Source organism: Nerophis lumbriciformis, linkage group LG28 (assembly GCF_033978685.3).
Source record: "Nerophis lumbriciformis linkage group LG28, RoL_Nlum_v2.1, whole genome shotgun sequence".
Taxonomy (NCBI): domain Eukaryota; kingdom Metazoa; phylum Chordata; class Actinopteri; order Syngnathiformes; family Syngnathidae; genus Nerophis; species Nerophis lumbriciformis.
This window is the reverse complement of record NC_084575.2, coordinates 22248993-22266609: the sequence shown is the minus strand read 5'-3', so window position 1 is coordinate 22266609 and position 17617 is coordinate 22248993. Positions and strand designations below refer to the sequence as shown.

Below are 17617 nucleotides of genomic sequence, written 5' to 3'. Positions count from 1 at the left end.
AAAAAAAAAAAGCAATGTAATAGATAAATAGACAATCGTTTTATTGTTTCTTTTTAATCAGCTGTCACAAAATGAGAAATCCATCGCAGATGTCAAGGTGTCTGAGAGTTTGGTAGCAATTTTGTCTGCGGAAGAAACAAAATACAAGTCAACTGTACAAATACAGAGGGGTATTATGACCATTTAGACCAGGGGTGTCAAACTCATTTTATCTACTCCCAAGTAGGCCGGACTGGTAAATTCACTGTGTGATAACTTAAAAGTAGGGATGTCCGATAATGGCTTTTTGCTGATATCCGATATTGTCCACCTTTTTAATTAAATGATAAATGGGTTGTACTTGTATAGCGCTTTTCTACCTTCAAGGTACTCAAAGCGCTTTGACACTACTTCCACATTTACACACACATTCACACACTGATGGAGGGAGCTGCCATGCAAGGCGCTAACCAGCACCCATCAGGAGCAAGGGTGAAGTGTCTTGCTCAGGACACAACGGACATGACGAGGTTGGTACTAGGTGGGGATTGAACCAGGGACCCTCGGGTCGCGCACGGCCATTCTTCCACTGCGCCACGCCGTCCCTTATTACCGATACCAATATCAATCGATACCGATATATACAGTCGTGGAATTAACACATTATTATGCCTAATTTGGACAACCAGGTATGGTGAAGATAAGGTACTTTAAAAAAAATAAAAATAAAATAAGATAAATAAATTAAAAACATTTTCTTGAATAAAAAAGAAAGTAAAACAATATAAAAACAGTTACATTGCAACTAGTAATTAATGAAAATTAGTCAAATTAACTGTTAAAGGTTAGTACTATTAGTGGACCAGCAGCACGCACAATCATGTGTGCTTACGGACTGTATCCCTGCAGACTGTATTGATATATAATGTAGGAACCAGAATATTAATAACAGAAAGAAACAACCCTTTTGTGTGAATGAGTGTAAATGGGGGAGGAAGGTTTTTTGGGTTGGTGCATTAATTGTAAGTGTATCTTGTGTTTTTTATGTTGATTTAATAAAAAAAACAAAAAAAAACCGATACCGATAATTTCCGATATTACATTTTAACGCATTTATCGGCAGGCCGATATTATCAGACATCTCTACTTAAAAGTAAAGACAACTTCAGATTGCTTTCTTTGTTTAAAAATAGAACAAGCACATTCTGAAAATGTACAAATCATAATGTCGTTTTTTTTTATACCCCGAAGGGAATAAGCGGTAGAAATGGATGGATGTTGCGGTTAATACATACTTGCCAACCTTGAGACCTCCAAATTCAGGAGATTTGGGTGGGTGGGGGAGGAGGGTGAGGTGGGCGGGGTTAAGGGGGGTGTATATTTATAGCTAGAATTCACTGAAATTCAAGTATTTCTTATATATATATATAAATAAAATAAATACTTGACTTTCAGTGAATTCTAGCTATATATATATATATATATGTATTTTATAATATATATATATATATAAATATATATGTATGTGTGGGAAAAAAATCACAAGACTATTTCATCTCTACAGGCCTGTTTCATGAGGGGGGGTACCCTCAATCATCAGGAATCTCCTGATGATTGAGGGTACCCCCCCTCATGAAACAGGCCTGTAGAGATGAAATAGTCTTGTGATTTTTTTCCCACACATACATATATTGCGCTCTACTACGGTATCGAGCACTATTTTTTGGATAACCTTATTAAGACATACATATATATATATATATATATATATATATATATATATATATATATATAAATAAAATAAATACTTGAATTTCAGTGTTCATTTATTTACACATATACACACATAACCCTCCTCTCTACTAATTGTTGTATTTGAAAGTGCAATGCTTTGCAGCCAGTAGCACAGCCTTTGAAGGAGCATAGGTATGGGCAGTGTAATATTCTGGGTTGGAGTCAATAACCAGGCAAAGTGATGAAGTTACTTCTTTTTAGTTCATATTTCAGAACCGACTCCCACACTTGCCGTCAGGGTACGCAATACAACGTAAACCGTTGGCCAACCAAAAATTAACCACAGAACACTATAGTGTTCTGTGGTCACTTTTTGGTTGGCCAAGCGGATGTGACGACAGGCTGTCCTCACTCAGGTCCGCATGGACCTGGAGGGGGCGTGCCTGTTGTCCGGCTGGAAATCGGGAGAATGGTTGTCCCGGGAGATTTTAGGGAAAGGCACTGAAATTCGGGAGTCTCCCGGAAAATTCGGGAGGGTTGGCAAGTATGGGTTAATAGTACTGTATCTTTATTTGTCGTTATTTATATTTTCTGTATTAATTATGGGGGACGGCGTGGTTGGGAAAGTGGCCGTGCCACCAACCTGAGGGTTCCTGGTTCAATCCCCAGCTTCTACCAACCTAGTCACGTCCGTTGTGTCCCTGAGCAAGACACTTCACCCTCGCTCCTGATGGGTCGTGGTTAGCGCCTTGCATGGCAGCTCCCGCCATCACTGTGTGAATGTGTGTGTGAATGTGTGGAAATAGTGTCAAAGCGCTTTGAGTACCTTGAAGGTAGAAAAGCGCTATACAAGTATAACCCATATCTTTATTTGTCGTTATTTATATTTTCTTAATTAATTATGTGATAATGGTCATCAGTCAACTAATTGGTGTTAATTCTCATTCTATCAAGATAAAAAAATTGTATCAAAATCAAATGACAGGATGTTACTTATGTAGTTTGCTTATTTTCCTCGACTGGTGCACCAACATCATGTGGTTTATTTTAATTTTTTTTTACATATGTAGCATAATCTACAAATAATTGCTATTGCGACATCAAGTGGACACGTTTCTTTCATTCAAAAATTTCGGTTAATTTTTATACTTAGCAAACTCATCCCGTGGGCCGGATCAGGCCCGCGGGCCGTATGTTTGACACCCCTGATTTAGACTTAAAATGAGACACAAACCAGCTCTTTTTTGTTGCTTCTTCCTCTTCTTCTTGGCTGCCACGAGGGCTTGGCCTTGCTGTAATGGATTGATGTTCACAATATCCTTCAAATTCGGAGCTTTGGGCGCAGGCTCACTTTCGGGCAAGTCGCTCTTTGGCTTCTGAGATTTGATCGCCACTGTCATTGGTCCAAACTATGACAGGACAGAACACAAGTTAAACAACACTCCACCAAAATCATAATTATTGGATAAATAAGTCATTTTGGTCACTGCTAGTAGAGTTGCCAACACGCTGAAAACTAAATAAGGGGTATCTTCTTGCTGGCAGGGACAGCCGATCAGATTGTCTAAACTGGTGGTCACCAAACATTTTAAGTACCGGTACAAGATCACTGATCTCGGCCTTGTTTGAAACAAGGCAAGATCCAACCACACTGTGGACACCACTCATTTATCTTCCTGTCGCGACTAAACGATGGTAATTAAAGAGAGAAAAGGTGAGTAATTGAAGCTGGAACTAATCAAATTGTTACAAGCCCATCAGCATCGCCGTCAGCTCGTAGATTTTTTTGAGGCGCAGCGTGCACGTCACAATAAGTGTGCAAAACTAGTAGGTAAGTAAGTACATTTTATTTATAAAGCGCTTTTCACAGAAAATCACAAAGCGCTGTACAAAACATAGGTGAATTAAAAGAACATTTCAATTATAACAGGGGCAATATCATAAAAAGTGGATTAAAAATGATAGTTAAAAGGTGCTAACTAAAAGCTTTGCTAAAAAGAGAAGTCTTCAAATGTTTCTTAAGTGTCAACACTGTCAAGCTCACAGAGGGACTGGTGCAAGGTATTCAAGAGTCTGGGAGCTATAGCCTGGAACGCCAGGTCACCACTGTTTTGGGATCTTTAGGAGACCCTGGCCCGAAGACCGGAGGCTAATCCCTGAAGTGTAGGGGAATAACAAATCAGTGATGTACTGAGGGGCCCCACCATGCAAAGCACGGAAAGTCAGGATTAAAACCTTCAACTCTAGCCCATGTAGCCTATGCTGGCGCCTTGACACAAGGAGGTGTTATCCAAGTTTCACAGACTAAAGTCGAAAATAAAACCGGCAAAATGCAACAGAATGCGTAAAAATACACGCCTGTTGAGAGCTGTGCTGGTCACTCCTAGGGTGGGAGGGCACCGACGTTATAATGCATTTATTTTTCCGAATATTTTGAGAATCTATTTATAAAATCCCAAAGCTCGACTGGCAATCGCAACCAACAGTTTGGTGTCCTAACGCCTACCTGCATGGAGATTTTTTGGTGCATATTTTTCAGATTTTTACACTATTTGATTTGAACCTCAATTTAATTATATGCATGGTTTGCAGTAATAAGAATATATGTAAAAAAAAAAAACCCAAAAAACGATTAAGATATTAATTTCTTTGTTGCATCATAACAAACTGAAGAGAATTCAATAAATGTTTTTGGTACTTTTTCCCGTCAGGTGTCGCTACAGCATGGCAGTCGCGTGATGATTATGTTTTTTGGTTAATGCAGGGGTTGTTGCAACTTAATGCGACACTGTTATAGATATTCATTGTTTTGGGGAAACGTTTTAGTTAAATTCCGAAGACATGCACCGGGGCATAGGCTGATTGGAAAGACTAAACTGGACCCAGTGTGTGAATGGTTGTCTGTCTATCTGTGTTGGCCCTGCGCAGAAGTGGCGGTACAACAAAATTGTATTGTTTATGTATTTTATTTCTGTGAACCGGATGTACCTTATTGTGAAGGGCATTCAACAGGATGCCTTAGTGTGTGTCCAACATCTTTACTCAAGAAGTTTGTTGCTGCAATGGCGTAACTGTTTAATAAAATTGTGTATGTTTAAATTCCAAACGGTTAGAAGCAATAACTCAGCTACAGGGGTGTCCAAAGTGTGGCTTCGGTGCCATTTGCAGCTTGCAGCTCAAGTTTTGTTGGGCCACTGCATAGACAAAATAAAATCACAACAAAACAGCATAATTATGTAATATACTAAGAAAAAGCTGAACATTTGACACAGGTAACTAATAATACATAACTGACAAAGTTTTGTCTTTAAATACACAGTATATCTATTTTTAGTTGTTTTTTTTAACAAAATAAGAACATATTAAAATGGCCCCATCATGCTTTGACTTTTCAGTGTATATATATATATATATATTTTCAGTATAAAAAGTTTGCACACCTCTGGTTTAATGTTAACATCATATAACCTGGCTGGGGATTGAACCCTCACCCTCTGCTTTGGAAGGCAGAAGCAGCATGCATCTGGGATTAACATGAGAAGGGGTAAAATCTGCTATTTTAATATCTCAGTGGTGACAATTCAAGAAAGGGCAGGTAATAGGTTTTCATACAAAGCACCCGGTCATTCATTTAATTGACATTTTACAAACTATCTTGGATTTTTGCAAAAATACAGAGCAAAGAGCATCCCTTCAGACAAATACATTTGAGCTTAATTTTGATTGTAAATACGATACGATTTGTTTTTAAAAAAAGGGTTGCAACCATAACGGTTAAGCACCATACTTTCCACACCTCAAGATCCTGATCATCCTCCATAGATTCAGCTTCGTCATTTAATTCTTGCTCCTGTGCAGACTCTCCTTCCATTTCCTGGTAACAGGGAGCTTGAGCTTGCTCGCCATGAGTCATCCCAGTGGTTTCCATGCAAAATCCCATCGGAGTATCAGCACAAGATGAATCTGGAACACGATGTCAAAATATAAACATAATGAAGAGGACTGTTTTAATACCGATTCTAAGCACATCTATTAATCAATGTGTGGATCACACAACGTAACCTTGTTAGAGAATAGCAAGTTGTGCAAAAAGTACTGAAACCGTCAACGTGCGAACTAAAAGCATAAAGTTCACCTGTGAAGGGCATTTCAGGTTCATATGGAAATTTGATCCAAAAGCCAAATATCCCTAATTTTTTGTGAGTAAATAATCCCATGGGGAAAATAAAGGTGTCACAGTAGCAATATTAACACATGTACACTTCAATCAATTAATCTTTATTTATATAGCACTTTTCATGCATTGACAAGTTGCAACACAAAGTTCTTTAGACCAGTAAAAAAACACACTTAACACCTCTGTGCTGAGCTGAGAGTATATCTGCCAGATTCTGGCTATGTTCTTAAAACGATCAAAAACTATTTCTGATATATCAAAAACCACGTCCCAAATGTTTTATGGATTGTGTTGTTTTAAAACCTTGTAATTTTGTAAAGTTTCTCTTTCTGGTCTTTAGAACCTATAACGAAACCATATGTTTTGTTGCAGTTGAGCTGTAGGTGGACAGGAACATCATTTTATAATACTTATATTAAAGAAAAAGTTTAAAAGTAAAAAAACAACTGTGTAGCCAAACAACCATGAACCAGGTACTAGATAATAAATAAAAAAACTAAACAGAACGACTGATGAAGTATAATAAATTATGGGCCAATGCATTTAACAATTTAACACATACCGTATTTTTCGGACTATAAGTCGTAGTTTTTTTCATAGTTTGGCCGGGCTCCAGTGCGATTTATATATGTTTTTTTCCTTCTTTATTATGCATTTTCGGCAAGTGCGACTTATACTCCGGTGCGACTTATACTCCGAAAAATACGGTACACATTTTAAAAAGTTATCAGTTGGTTAGGGGTGTTTGAATTTTGGACAAACAACTATTTAGGATTAACATACAAATTGAAGATGCCAACATGTCCTCACATGAATAAAACATGTGTTATGCCAGTCAAACATATGTGATGTGAGCTACCAAAATAGACGTACACCTTTTTTCTGTTTGTTTGCGGCTCTTAAATGTGCAAGATGCTTTTTAGTAATGTTGTATCATTGATGTAGTACTACTGTGAAATGCCAGCTCCGTTTGATTGTGCAAACATTTCACTACAATGTGGGTCTTTTTCACTTAAATGATCGCAAAACCTATCTCATCTTGTCTGGGCCCTTTGCGCCCTCTCCACTTTTGTCATTTTTTTGAGCCATCTCTCTCCACTAGTCCTACCCCCCCACACACAGGCCAACTCAACAGTAGCGCGAGCTTCATCACTAATAGGTGCAATGCTCTCATCTGTGCTGGAGCAATAAGAGTATTTTAATCATTAACCGAATCCTTAAAGCAACAAAATATCAATTGATGCTTGCAGCCCTACTGTGATCTATGACTTGACGTCTGAAATGCAGTTAAAACCAGTATCTATTGGGCCTGTGTCATTAGGAGACACAGCCATGTACAACCGAGTATCATACGATTAAAAATATTTACCTAATATTGAGACTTGGGGAACCCCACGCCTTATTTCATGGGTTAGGTGAGGTAGAAACATGTAACCATACTTAGATATAAACATTGGTCTGCGAGATAAGAGCGGAACCAGTTCAAATCTGTACCAGAGTTGTTGACACTGTTTCCAACTGTCAAAGGATCAATTACACATATTTATAACCAAATTTTTCTTTAACGCCCTGTCTTCCTGACTTTGATTAAGTCACTTTGGGAGGGTGTTTAGATATGAGACTGTCTGAGAATAGCAAATACGTTTTCATAAGTTTTCCATTTGTGCCAGACACAGCCTTATTCAATGCAAGTTAATTAATCGCACTTATTAAACCAAGGTCCGATTAGCGCAGATCTGTGTTATGCAATCAATGTCAACAGGCTCCAGATGAATTTATACATGTGTTTTTTGGCTCTGGTCATCCCAGAACAGCTATCGGACAAATATTTTAAACACTATATCTGTGGTCACCAGTGAAAGGATTGAACCAAATCATCTAAGTGGACTGTTTGGAGTAGCACCTCAGTCATCTATCCTTAGCAAATCCAAAAAGAATCTTGTAGTATTTACTACTTTGTTGGTGAGAAGGCTCATTGTGTTAATTTGGAAGGCAACATCGCCTCCTTTCCACACCTGCTAGATTAAAGATGTTCTGTATGTTCTCAAACAGAAGAGGTTTAGGCGGACATTGAATGGTTGTTCTGCAAAGTTTCAAGAACTGTGCGGTGTCTTTCTGAAATATGTAGGCGAGACTGATCTCCAAATTAATCCTGTTTGAAACACAATTGAAAAGTGGGTGGTTAATGAGCCTTTTACGCTCTTGTGGGTTGCCATTTCTCTCTAAGGCCATTCAGGAATGCAGGTGTCTGTGGTTTTATGTTGACATCTGTCTGTGGTTTCTTACTTTATTTTATTTTCGTTGTTAGCGGTAAAAACAGCATTTGATGTATGTTAACCATCTTATGTCAATTGCATGTTTCTGAAAATCAATAAACAAATGTTTGAAAAAAAATAAAACGTACCACAGAGTAGGGATGTCCCGATCCGATATTTGGATCGGATCGGCCGCCGATATTTGCAAAAAAATGCGTATCGGCAAGGCATGGGAAAATGCCGATCCAGATCCAGTTTAAAAAAAACTCCGGTCCGTGTTTTCCAACGCACCGCTTTAAATATTACATTCCACTTTTCTGCTGCTCCCTAATTTCCGTTCCGCATTTTCCAGCCCACCTTCAACACATCCACAGGTCTGTGGATTCTCACGCAGTAGCGTTTAGCTGCTGGCATTACACGACAGGCTCTTCTCACTCTTTCCTGTGTCTCCTTCTCACAGACAGCAAGCGCACCTTCTTACACACGTCACATACTGTCACGTCATACGTCACATACGTATACGCCCTTTCCCAGCAGAGAGGTAGCAGCATGGCTAACGTTAGCAACCTTCCCTCTAAGGTGCGCGCCTGTGCTAAAGCGAATCTATGCCACGCACAACATCAAATAAAAAAATAAGCGCATAACAATTTTCGACACACGGACACGACAGAGAAAACAGTTTTCGTCATCATTGTTCAAATATTGTAACGTCTGTCGAGACGCTTATCTCCATTCGGTGCCACACGTCCACACCATCAAAATGCAGAGGCAAACATTTCCACATCAACACCGTATGAAAAAAATAGTGTTTTTTTTTAGTTGTGATTTCCTTCTCTGCATGAAAGTTTAAAAGTAGCATATATTAATGCAGTATGAAGAATGTTTTAATGTAGACACATAGAATCATCATACTGCTGTGATTATATGCATCAAGTGTTTATTCAAGGCTAAGGCAAAATATCAGATATATATTGTGTATCGCAATATGGCCTTAAAATATAGCAATATTAAAAAAAGGCCTTATCACCCAGCCCTAGTTCAATGATGCCATTTCTGTTTGTCATGTATAATTTTGTCTATTTTGTGTTTATCCTTGAATAAACAGGTCAGTTTCTTGTTACCAACCATTGTGTATTATCCAAACTCCCATAATTCAGCTGGCTAGTTGTTATCAAGAGTACTAAAACCCTTTTCAACATGATTCTGACAACTAAGTAGGCTGAATAACTTTAAACTTTAATACATGCTCGGATAGGCCAGTATTGGTATCGGATCGGAAGTGCAAAAACAATATCGGTATCGGATCGGAAGTGCAAAAACCTGGATCGGGACATCCCTACCACAGAGTACCTGTAACAAACTGATACAAAACCAGGAACAAAGGAAAAGCATTGAGTACATTTCTAAAAAAAACAAAAAAAAACACAAAAAACTATAAAGATTAAGATTAAATGGCAAGTAATAATAATAGTCTTATTATGTAGTCACATGTGTAGAGCAAATACATAATACAAAGAATGAGTTAAAGGATTGTTACCTGCAAGAACCTCCTGATTTCCTTTTTCAAGTTCATCCCAGTCAAAAGCTTTGCCCATCTCTGTCACAATCTCAGCACTGACGTGTGTTGGGAGAGTGTGTGTCTCAGGTGGGTGCGTGAAGTAACTAATCCTTCCCCTGAATTGCGTTACACACCGAAATCAACACCATATTGCAGTACAGGCCTTTAAAATCAAACATTTTACGCACCCTGTCCAGTCCATTAACACACTTTTAGCTGCTTTGTCAGTGTCAGGCAGTCCTCCCTTTTTTAGTTTGCCCTGACGTCGCGCCAGCAATGCCAAGAACTCCAGAGCCGTATTAAAGTCGGGCACCCCGTAGTGTTCAATGATCTGGTGAAAATGTATGTAATGGCTTCAATACTTTAAATGAAAAACAAATAGTTTGGGGAGGAAACAATATACCTGTGCCTTGTTGCAGCGTCGCAGGATGGCTTCAACTGGGGCAAGTGGATCCACTAGCTGCTCAATTTTGACACAGTTACGTAGAATCATGGCTGCATCAGATGTGGACGTTGCCATGACGATTCCAGGGCAATCAAGAAGCTTAATGTGCTTGTCCAAATGCACTTCTTGAAGGCACCTAAAATGTAGTAAACCCAGAATTAAGACAATCTATATGCAATGTAAATATTAGGTATAGAGTATAGGTGTTAGTAGCATGGTGATTTTGTAACCATCCACACCAAACTAAATCTTATTCACTAAAAATCCATCAGACAGACAAACTAATGATTATAGCACCATGGACCCTACCGATGGGCTCCTATCTTGTTTCCCATTTGGTAAACATCTAATAACGATTACAACCTACAAAAAAACATTCTTAAGTGAAGTCCATCCATACTCTTTTCCATCTATTGTAGCTTTCTAAAGCTGAACATGTACTTCAGTTGTGAAATACATTAAATGACTTGAGTATATATACTCTGGCTATATTTTGAGTTAAAATAGTATGTAGGTTATGTGGGTTCGAAAAATGTTTTTATTCTAGTTGAAGTGATCTGAGGACTTTTAAAATGATACAAAATATAACTTTTTAAATTAGGTATATAAATAATTTTTGAAATATAAAAAAAGAAAGGCTGATTTTTATCATTTTCTTTTGTGGTTTACAGCCAAATAAATACGCGAATGAAACTCAAAATATGGCCGGAGAAAGAATAATTAGCTTTGCTGTGAATAATGATATTACAGCATGAGATTTATTGATAATAAATTATAAATTCGTTCTACAATAATCAAGTTTTCCCCTTAATGTAACTGAGCGTGACGCACCGCCACGACAAAATTATAGCCGCCACACCTTGAAACTACGTTTTTTTTTAATGTTAAAACAAATTAAAGTTATTAACGCTATTTTTAACCTTTATTGCCAATCGCATGATAACAACTGGCCCAATTCCAACAGGTTTTACCGGCCGTGCAAACACTTTCGTCTCTTTGCTTCCAACATGCAACATTTCCTCATTTTTTGCCCATCTGCTTTCAGGCACGAATTGTGTGTTTACAATCATGGGAAAAATTTACATCAAATCAAAACCACACAAACAAGAAATATTACCAGCAGGTTGGTACAATATAAATAAATATATAGTAGAAAGCCTATTATTTGCGCAATATTAACTAGTGATGCACCGAAAATTTGCCGCCGAAAAAAGACTTTGATCACCGAAAACAGCGCTGCTGAAACCGGATGTTGTGATGACATAAACAAGATGCACGCAATTGTCTGGAGCGCAGTCAGCATGTCTGCGATGTGGGTGTAACTTTAATATACCCCAGATAGACCCGTGGACATCGATCTACAAAATGTGCAAATATTAAGAGAACAGAGGCGGTTTTTAAAGAGAGAAAGTCCAACTTGAGCAGCAGCGCCAAGCAAGTGTGACGTCATGCACGCTGCAGCTCGCTTTTCGTCGGACACATCGAGGGACAGAAATAGAGTCTCTAAACACGATTACATTTAATAATAACACAAGAAAAATAAATGCTAGATTTGTTGCTTGTCTATTTTGATGAAGAATAAAAAAGTCTCTGGACACTTGAAAAGTTCTCAAAGTACCGGTACATTGTACAATAAGCAGCAACAATTGAAAATATATCAAAACGATAATATAAAAATATATGTTAATACTAATTAATAATAACACAAATGTGTTTTTAAATAAATGTATTCATTTTTTAGCCTTTATAAAGAAAACATTATCAGAGCAAATATGATGTCATGTGACAGTATGGAAATGTCACCATTTTTATTGCATCATTTCTTTCTCAAGAGAATGAAGTGATAACAGCTGCATTAAATGACCCCCAACAGCCTTTTTTATGAAACAATTGCTATGATTTTAAAATTGATTATTTTACAAATCCTCATAACGTAAGCGAAGCTTAATCATACATTTTTTTCCAGAAGGTTTTTTACTAAAGACTGTTTCTAAGATCTTTTTACATTTTTAAACAATTAACCGCTCCAGGCACATTATATTGTAAATGGTGTCATTCAATAAGGATTTGTTTAGTTACTCACTTGGTGACACCAGGAGTAGCACCAACACTACATGCTCTTGCACGTTTTAGACTGTTGATCAAACTGCTCTTTCCCACATTTGGAAAACCTGTAAAACAAAATAAAAACATGCCATGATTTCAACCGACTGTGTTTCAGTGATACTGCCATAGAATTTCACTCACAGATTTTGTGAATTTAAGAATAGGTTAACCAAAGACCCACGCAAACTACACTTTGTGTAGAAATTAGGTCAGTCGACTCAGTTGTGTTCTCACCTACAACGCCTACCGTGATGGCCGTCTTTATGTCGAGGTTGCGGCAGTAATTAGCGAGTAACTTCATCAAGCAGTCTGCGCCAACACAAGCACTGGTGCTCAGAAGCTCTGTGGTGGCTTGAGTGACTGGTACATTACTGCGTTTCTGTCAAAGCCAGGAAGCATAACTAAGCCTTAGTCTGCAATGCTCTCCTGAGAACGTTCAAAAAAATGCAGAAATGTTTGACAAATACCAAGTTTTTGGACTGTTGTTGAGTCGATGCTTTAAAAGCCACTGTGGGAAACTCATTCCGCAGATACTTGATCCACTTCTCCACGATTTCCTTTGACACCAAATCTAAGATCAACATTAAACATTCAAATTCAGACATTAGTCAAGCCCTTTTAATTTTCAAGTATTTTAACGCTTTATGCAAGCATTGTAAATATGATATTCAAAAAGGACATCTCTCGAACTTACCAATTTTATTGAGCACCAACACAATCTTTTTGTTTGTTCCACTTTGAATGACCGCCTGCTCAACCTGAGGACATCTGCACCCAATAGGATCACGTGCATCTAAAACTTCCAGGATCACATCTGCAGCCTCAACTACCTACAAGATAAGGTATAAAAAAAATATTCTACCACAGTTGAAAGTAGAGATGCTTTAAAATGTAATATCAGGAATTATCGGTATCGGTTTCAAAATTATCGGTATCAAAAAGTAAAATGTATGACTTTTTAAAACGCCGCTGTGTACAAGGACGTAGGGAAAAGTACAGAGCGCCAATAAACCTTAAGGCACTTCCTTTGCGTGCCGGCCCAGTCACATAATATCTACGGCTTTTCACACACAATTGAATGCAAGACATACTTGGTCAACAGCCATAGAGGTCACACTGAGGGTGGCCGTATAAACAACTTTAACACTGTTGCAAATATGCGCCACACTGTGAACCCACACCAAACAAGAATGACAAACACATTTCGGGAGAACATCCGCACTGTAACACAACATAAACACAACAGAACAAATACCTAGAACCCCTGGCAGCACTAACTCTTCCGGGACGCTACAATATACACCCCCCACTACCCCCTAATCCCCCCCCCCCCCAACCCCAACCACGCCCCTCCCAACCCCGCCCACCTCAACCTCCTCATGCTCTTTCAGGGAGAGCATGTCCCAAATTCCAAGCTGCTGTTTTGAGGCATGTTAAAAAAATAATGCACTTTGTGACTTCAATAATAAATATGGCAGTACCATGTTGGCATTTTTTTCCATAACTTGAGTTGATTTATTTTGGAAAACCTTGTTACATTGTTTAATGCATCCAGCGGGGCATCACAGCAAAATTAAGCATAATAATGTGTTAATTCCACAACTGTATATATCGGTATCGGTTGATATCGGTATCGGTAATTAAGAGTTGGACAATATCGGAAATCGGCAAAAAAGCCATTATCGGACATCTCTAGTTGAAAGTAGACCTGGGCCGATAATCAATAAGTTAATTAATTGAACGATAAATTAAAACAAACTCAATAATTTGGATAGCATCGATAAATTGCCAAATTGTGTTTTGTTTTCTTCGTCTCTTGCTTTCAAACAGGGTGCAAGAGGTTTCACTCTCTGCATCGCAATCAGCACATTCGTTCAACGGCAAAATTAAATGAAGAGAGTGAACCCTCTTGTCAGTCATCCACAAGCTTTGTCTCGGTGGGTGGATGCGGGACTGCTAGCTTCGACAGCAACGGAGCCTTGCTAGTTAGAAGCACTGCAAGTAACAAAAATGAAAGGAAAAAAGATGATTGCGAAGCCAAATGTCCCAGTGTGGGAATATTTTGGCTTCAAACCGAATGCGCAAGATTAGCCTATCAAAGCGGACGTATGAGCCAGTAAACCGAAATTATAAAGTTATAGCAACAACAAAGAAAAACACTCAGTTTACCAAATGGGGAAAAAAAAACTACACTTCAAGATGTTCAATATTTATTAGGGCTGTCAAAGTTAACGATTTAACTCGTGTGATTAATCATGTACGAACACAGATTAATCACGCAATTTATTTTTAGCTCATTCCATGCATATGTCAGTACAAAGATGAGTGAGGAGACTTTTGACTGGTGTGCTCGCTGGCAAATTTCACTTCAAAATACACTCAAATATAACTTTAGATACAACTGTTAGCAACTTTTGAGTAACAAACTGTCGCGCATTCCAGTAAAACACTTAAAAATGTTCCTGTATGACATTCTGACAATAAAATTGTATTTGTGTCAAAATATTGGGGTGTTTAAAGTTTACAATATGTATGCAAAGAATTTACTGGGTTAAATCAAAATGCAAGTTTGATTATTCTGATTAAAAGATTACATTTTTTAAAACAGCATTAAAATCTAATAAAGTGCATTTTTTGCTAACAGAGATTGAGTCAATTTAATTTTTTGTTTACTAATTTTGAATAATTAAAAAGTAAAATCTTCCAATTAAAAGTTTTTTTGCGTTTAAAAGGGTTACCTTCATTATCATTTCATATAATGATTACATTAGAGCTAAAACTGCACTTTTTTTGATGAAGGTTTTTGGATGTTTCTTGGAGCGCTTTATAGTCAGAATAAAGCGAATCCCATTACCAATATTGTGAGCTGTCTCTTGCTAGCAGTTCTTTAAGAGTTAGAATGCATTAAAAAGGTGCTTGTGCTTGTCTCACAAAAGGATTGTGAATGATAGACAAAAAATCCCCCCCAAATTGCAGTTCCCCTTTAAGTTGGCCTCAATATAACACTGACAATAATATTGTTTATCTGCAATAATTTGTGGGACACTATATCGTCAAGCAAAATTAGTTATCAGCCGAGGCCTAGTTGGAAATATTCATTATTGAGTTTTACAATGTGTACAAAGTTGAAAAATACCTTTTTAAATTCTCTGTAGTATGCTTTTCTGGAATTCTCAGTTTCAAAGTTGACATGCTTTTCCAAACTCTGCATCTCTGTTTCCTGTGATCACAAATATGCACGTGTAAATGACAGCATTTATTTAGTCAACAACATTGATGCAGAACTACAGTTCTGTGTCCCCCCCAAACATCCACTGAATATTTACCCTTTGTTCAAATGCTTTTTGCCTCTGCAGGATGTCATTTTGAAAGCTTTGTAAACTCCTCCTCTTCAACAGCTGTTGTTCTCTGGAGATCTTCTGCCTTGCTTGCAACTCTTCAAGCTTGTTCGGTGAAAAGAAATGAATCATATTAAGTACACTGTAGCACTCAGCCTCAAATCAGGTAAAAGTGTCATGGATATATTACCCTTTGCTTCCTAGTTTCTTCTGGCTTTTTGTCCTTGACTTTTCGCGCTGATTGCTGCTCTTTATTTGTTGTCCTCCCATCTTTAGTCTGCGGAGAGAGGACATGCCAAATGTGTGGTATATTTAATAAGTGAACACATACTTAGGGATGATGTTTGATAAGAAATTATCGAGTTCGGGCCCATTATCGAATCCTCTTATCGAACCGATTCCTTATCCATTCTCTTATCGAATCCAGACAGGTTGTTGTATATTGAAAAAAACACAATATTTGGTTTAAAAAAAGCTCACTTTTATTTTAAAATAAAAATAAAAAATAAAATAAATAATTATTGACTGTTACCCCCCTAAAAAAATAAAATAAATAAATATTGACTATTGTTACCTAAAGTATATTAAGTGGGATTTTTTTAGAAAAACAAATATATACAGTAACACAAAAACAACCTGTCTCTGTGATCACTATAGGTGAATAGCCATGCCTTGAGGTGTTTTTGTCCGGTCCATTATTTTTGCTGCTTGTGTGACATCACAGGAAATGACGTCATTTCCTGTGATGTCCCACAGGGCATTTTTTGTGGGACGGGATTCGTTCCCAGGGATTCGAATAAAGAACCAACTCTTTTTCTTTACTATAGCGGCCTCGATAACGGTAACCGGTTCTCAAAAAGGGATTCGAGTCCATTGAATCGGTTCTTTTCTTATCAAACGGTTCTTTTCTTATCGAACAACCGGGAGAACCGGTTTCGAACATCATCCCTAATACTACCCGAGTTAAATGTTTTGAAAAATACATACTCAAGCAAATGGATGAGGCTTTGGTCTATAAATAACTAATTGTATATGTTATTTAAATGATCAACACTAAATTGGTTATATATAATATAAATATGTAGGTACATGACAATCGACCGCTGATCCAGTTATCATTATTGCTAAGGCAGCGGTTTTGAGGTGATCGTCTTTTTCTCTGTGTAGGGTTGCCTTAATGGATAATCCAGGACAAAAAAACTAATAATTTTTTTAACATAAAAAATTCATAGCTCCCTTGATTTTTTGGCCTATTTTGCATTTAAACTTTTTCGTCACGTACTTAAAATATGTTATGAATAAATATAATATAAACCTAATGTTGACACGAGTACACAGTGGTTTTGTAAGTAGGCTAGCAGTGCAGCTTTAAGACATTCACAACACGTGAAAAAACATACTATACAAATACAACGTAGCTAGCTAAACGTTTATTATGAAACACAATAATGACGTATTCACTTCAGCAATCCTTCTTAACTGTACTTATTTTTTGTCAGTTAATCGTCAACAACAAGTTATCTGAGGCGGACATTTGTCAAAAAGCGCTTACCTTACATTTACCAAGTAAACCAAGACGCTTCGCTCGTCTTTGTTCTGTAAAAACAATATGTGGTCGGATTAATTTCAAATTTGGTTAGTTTAGAGACAAAGTTGAAATAGAAATACAACGTACTTGATTTAGACATAGCTTCTTCCACATTGACCTCACGTGTGGCTGAGGCGCAGATGTGGGCATGCGCAAAATTACATGCGTAACATCCGGTATTATTTCAAAATAAAAGCAAAAACAAATAGTACTGCAAGCACATAAACAAAATGAGACATTTTTAGGAGGCCCGAAGGAAACTTAAAATTTTTCCTAATGTCTTTGTTTAACGATTGGTATTATTGGTCTCACTCATGCTATCATTGGTTGTTCTCTTATTATGTAATGTATGTATGTAAAAAAATATATAGCCTATTTTTTTATCAAATGTAAACATCTATTTGTGTGTTTTCATACTGTGTATGTATATATATATA

The 17617-nt window shown here is 37.4% G+C and overlaps 1 protein-coding gene across 1 annotated transcript; it reads right to left on the bottom strand.

Moving 5' to 3' along the window:
- Positions 1–27: 27 nt before the first annotated feature.
- On the bottom strand, positions 28–17330 carry gnl3l (G protein nucleolar 3 like). The gene is given in 16 exon segments (XM_061923888.2): positions 28–125; positions 2948–3122; positions 5510–5676; positions 9683–9819; positions 9892–10034; positions 10107–10284; positions 12232–12319; positions 12489–12633; positions 12722–12825; positions 12949–13084; positions 15391–15474; positions 15581–15697; positions 15783–15869; positions 17145–17188; positions 17268–17304; positions 17307–17330. Coding segments are annotated over 16 exon segments (1734 nt in total). The 3' UTR covers positions 28–57.
- Positions 17331–17617: the final 287 nt, after the last annotated feature.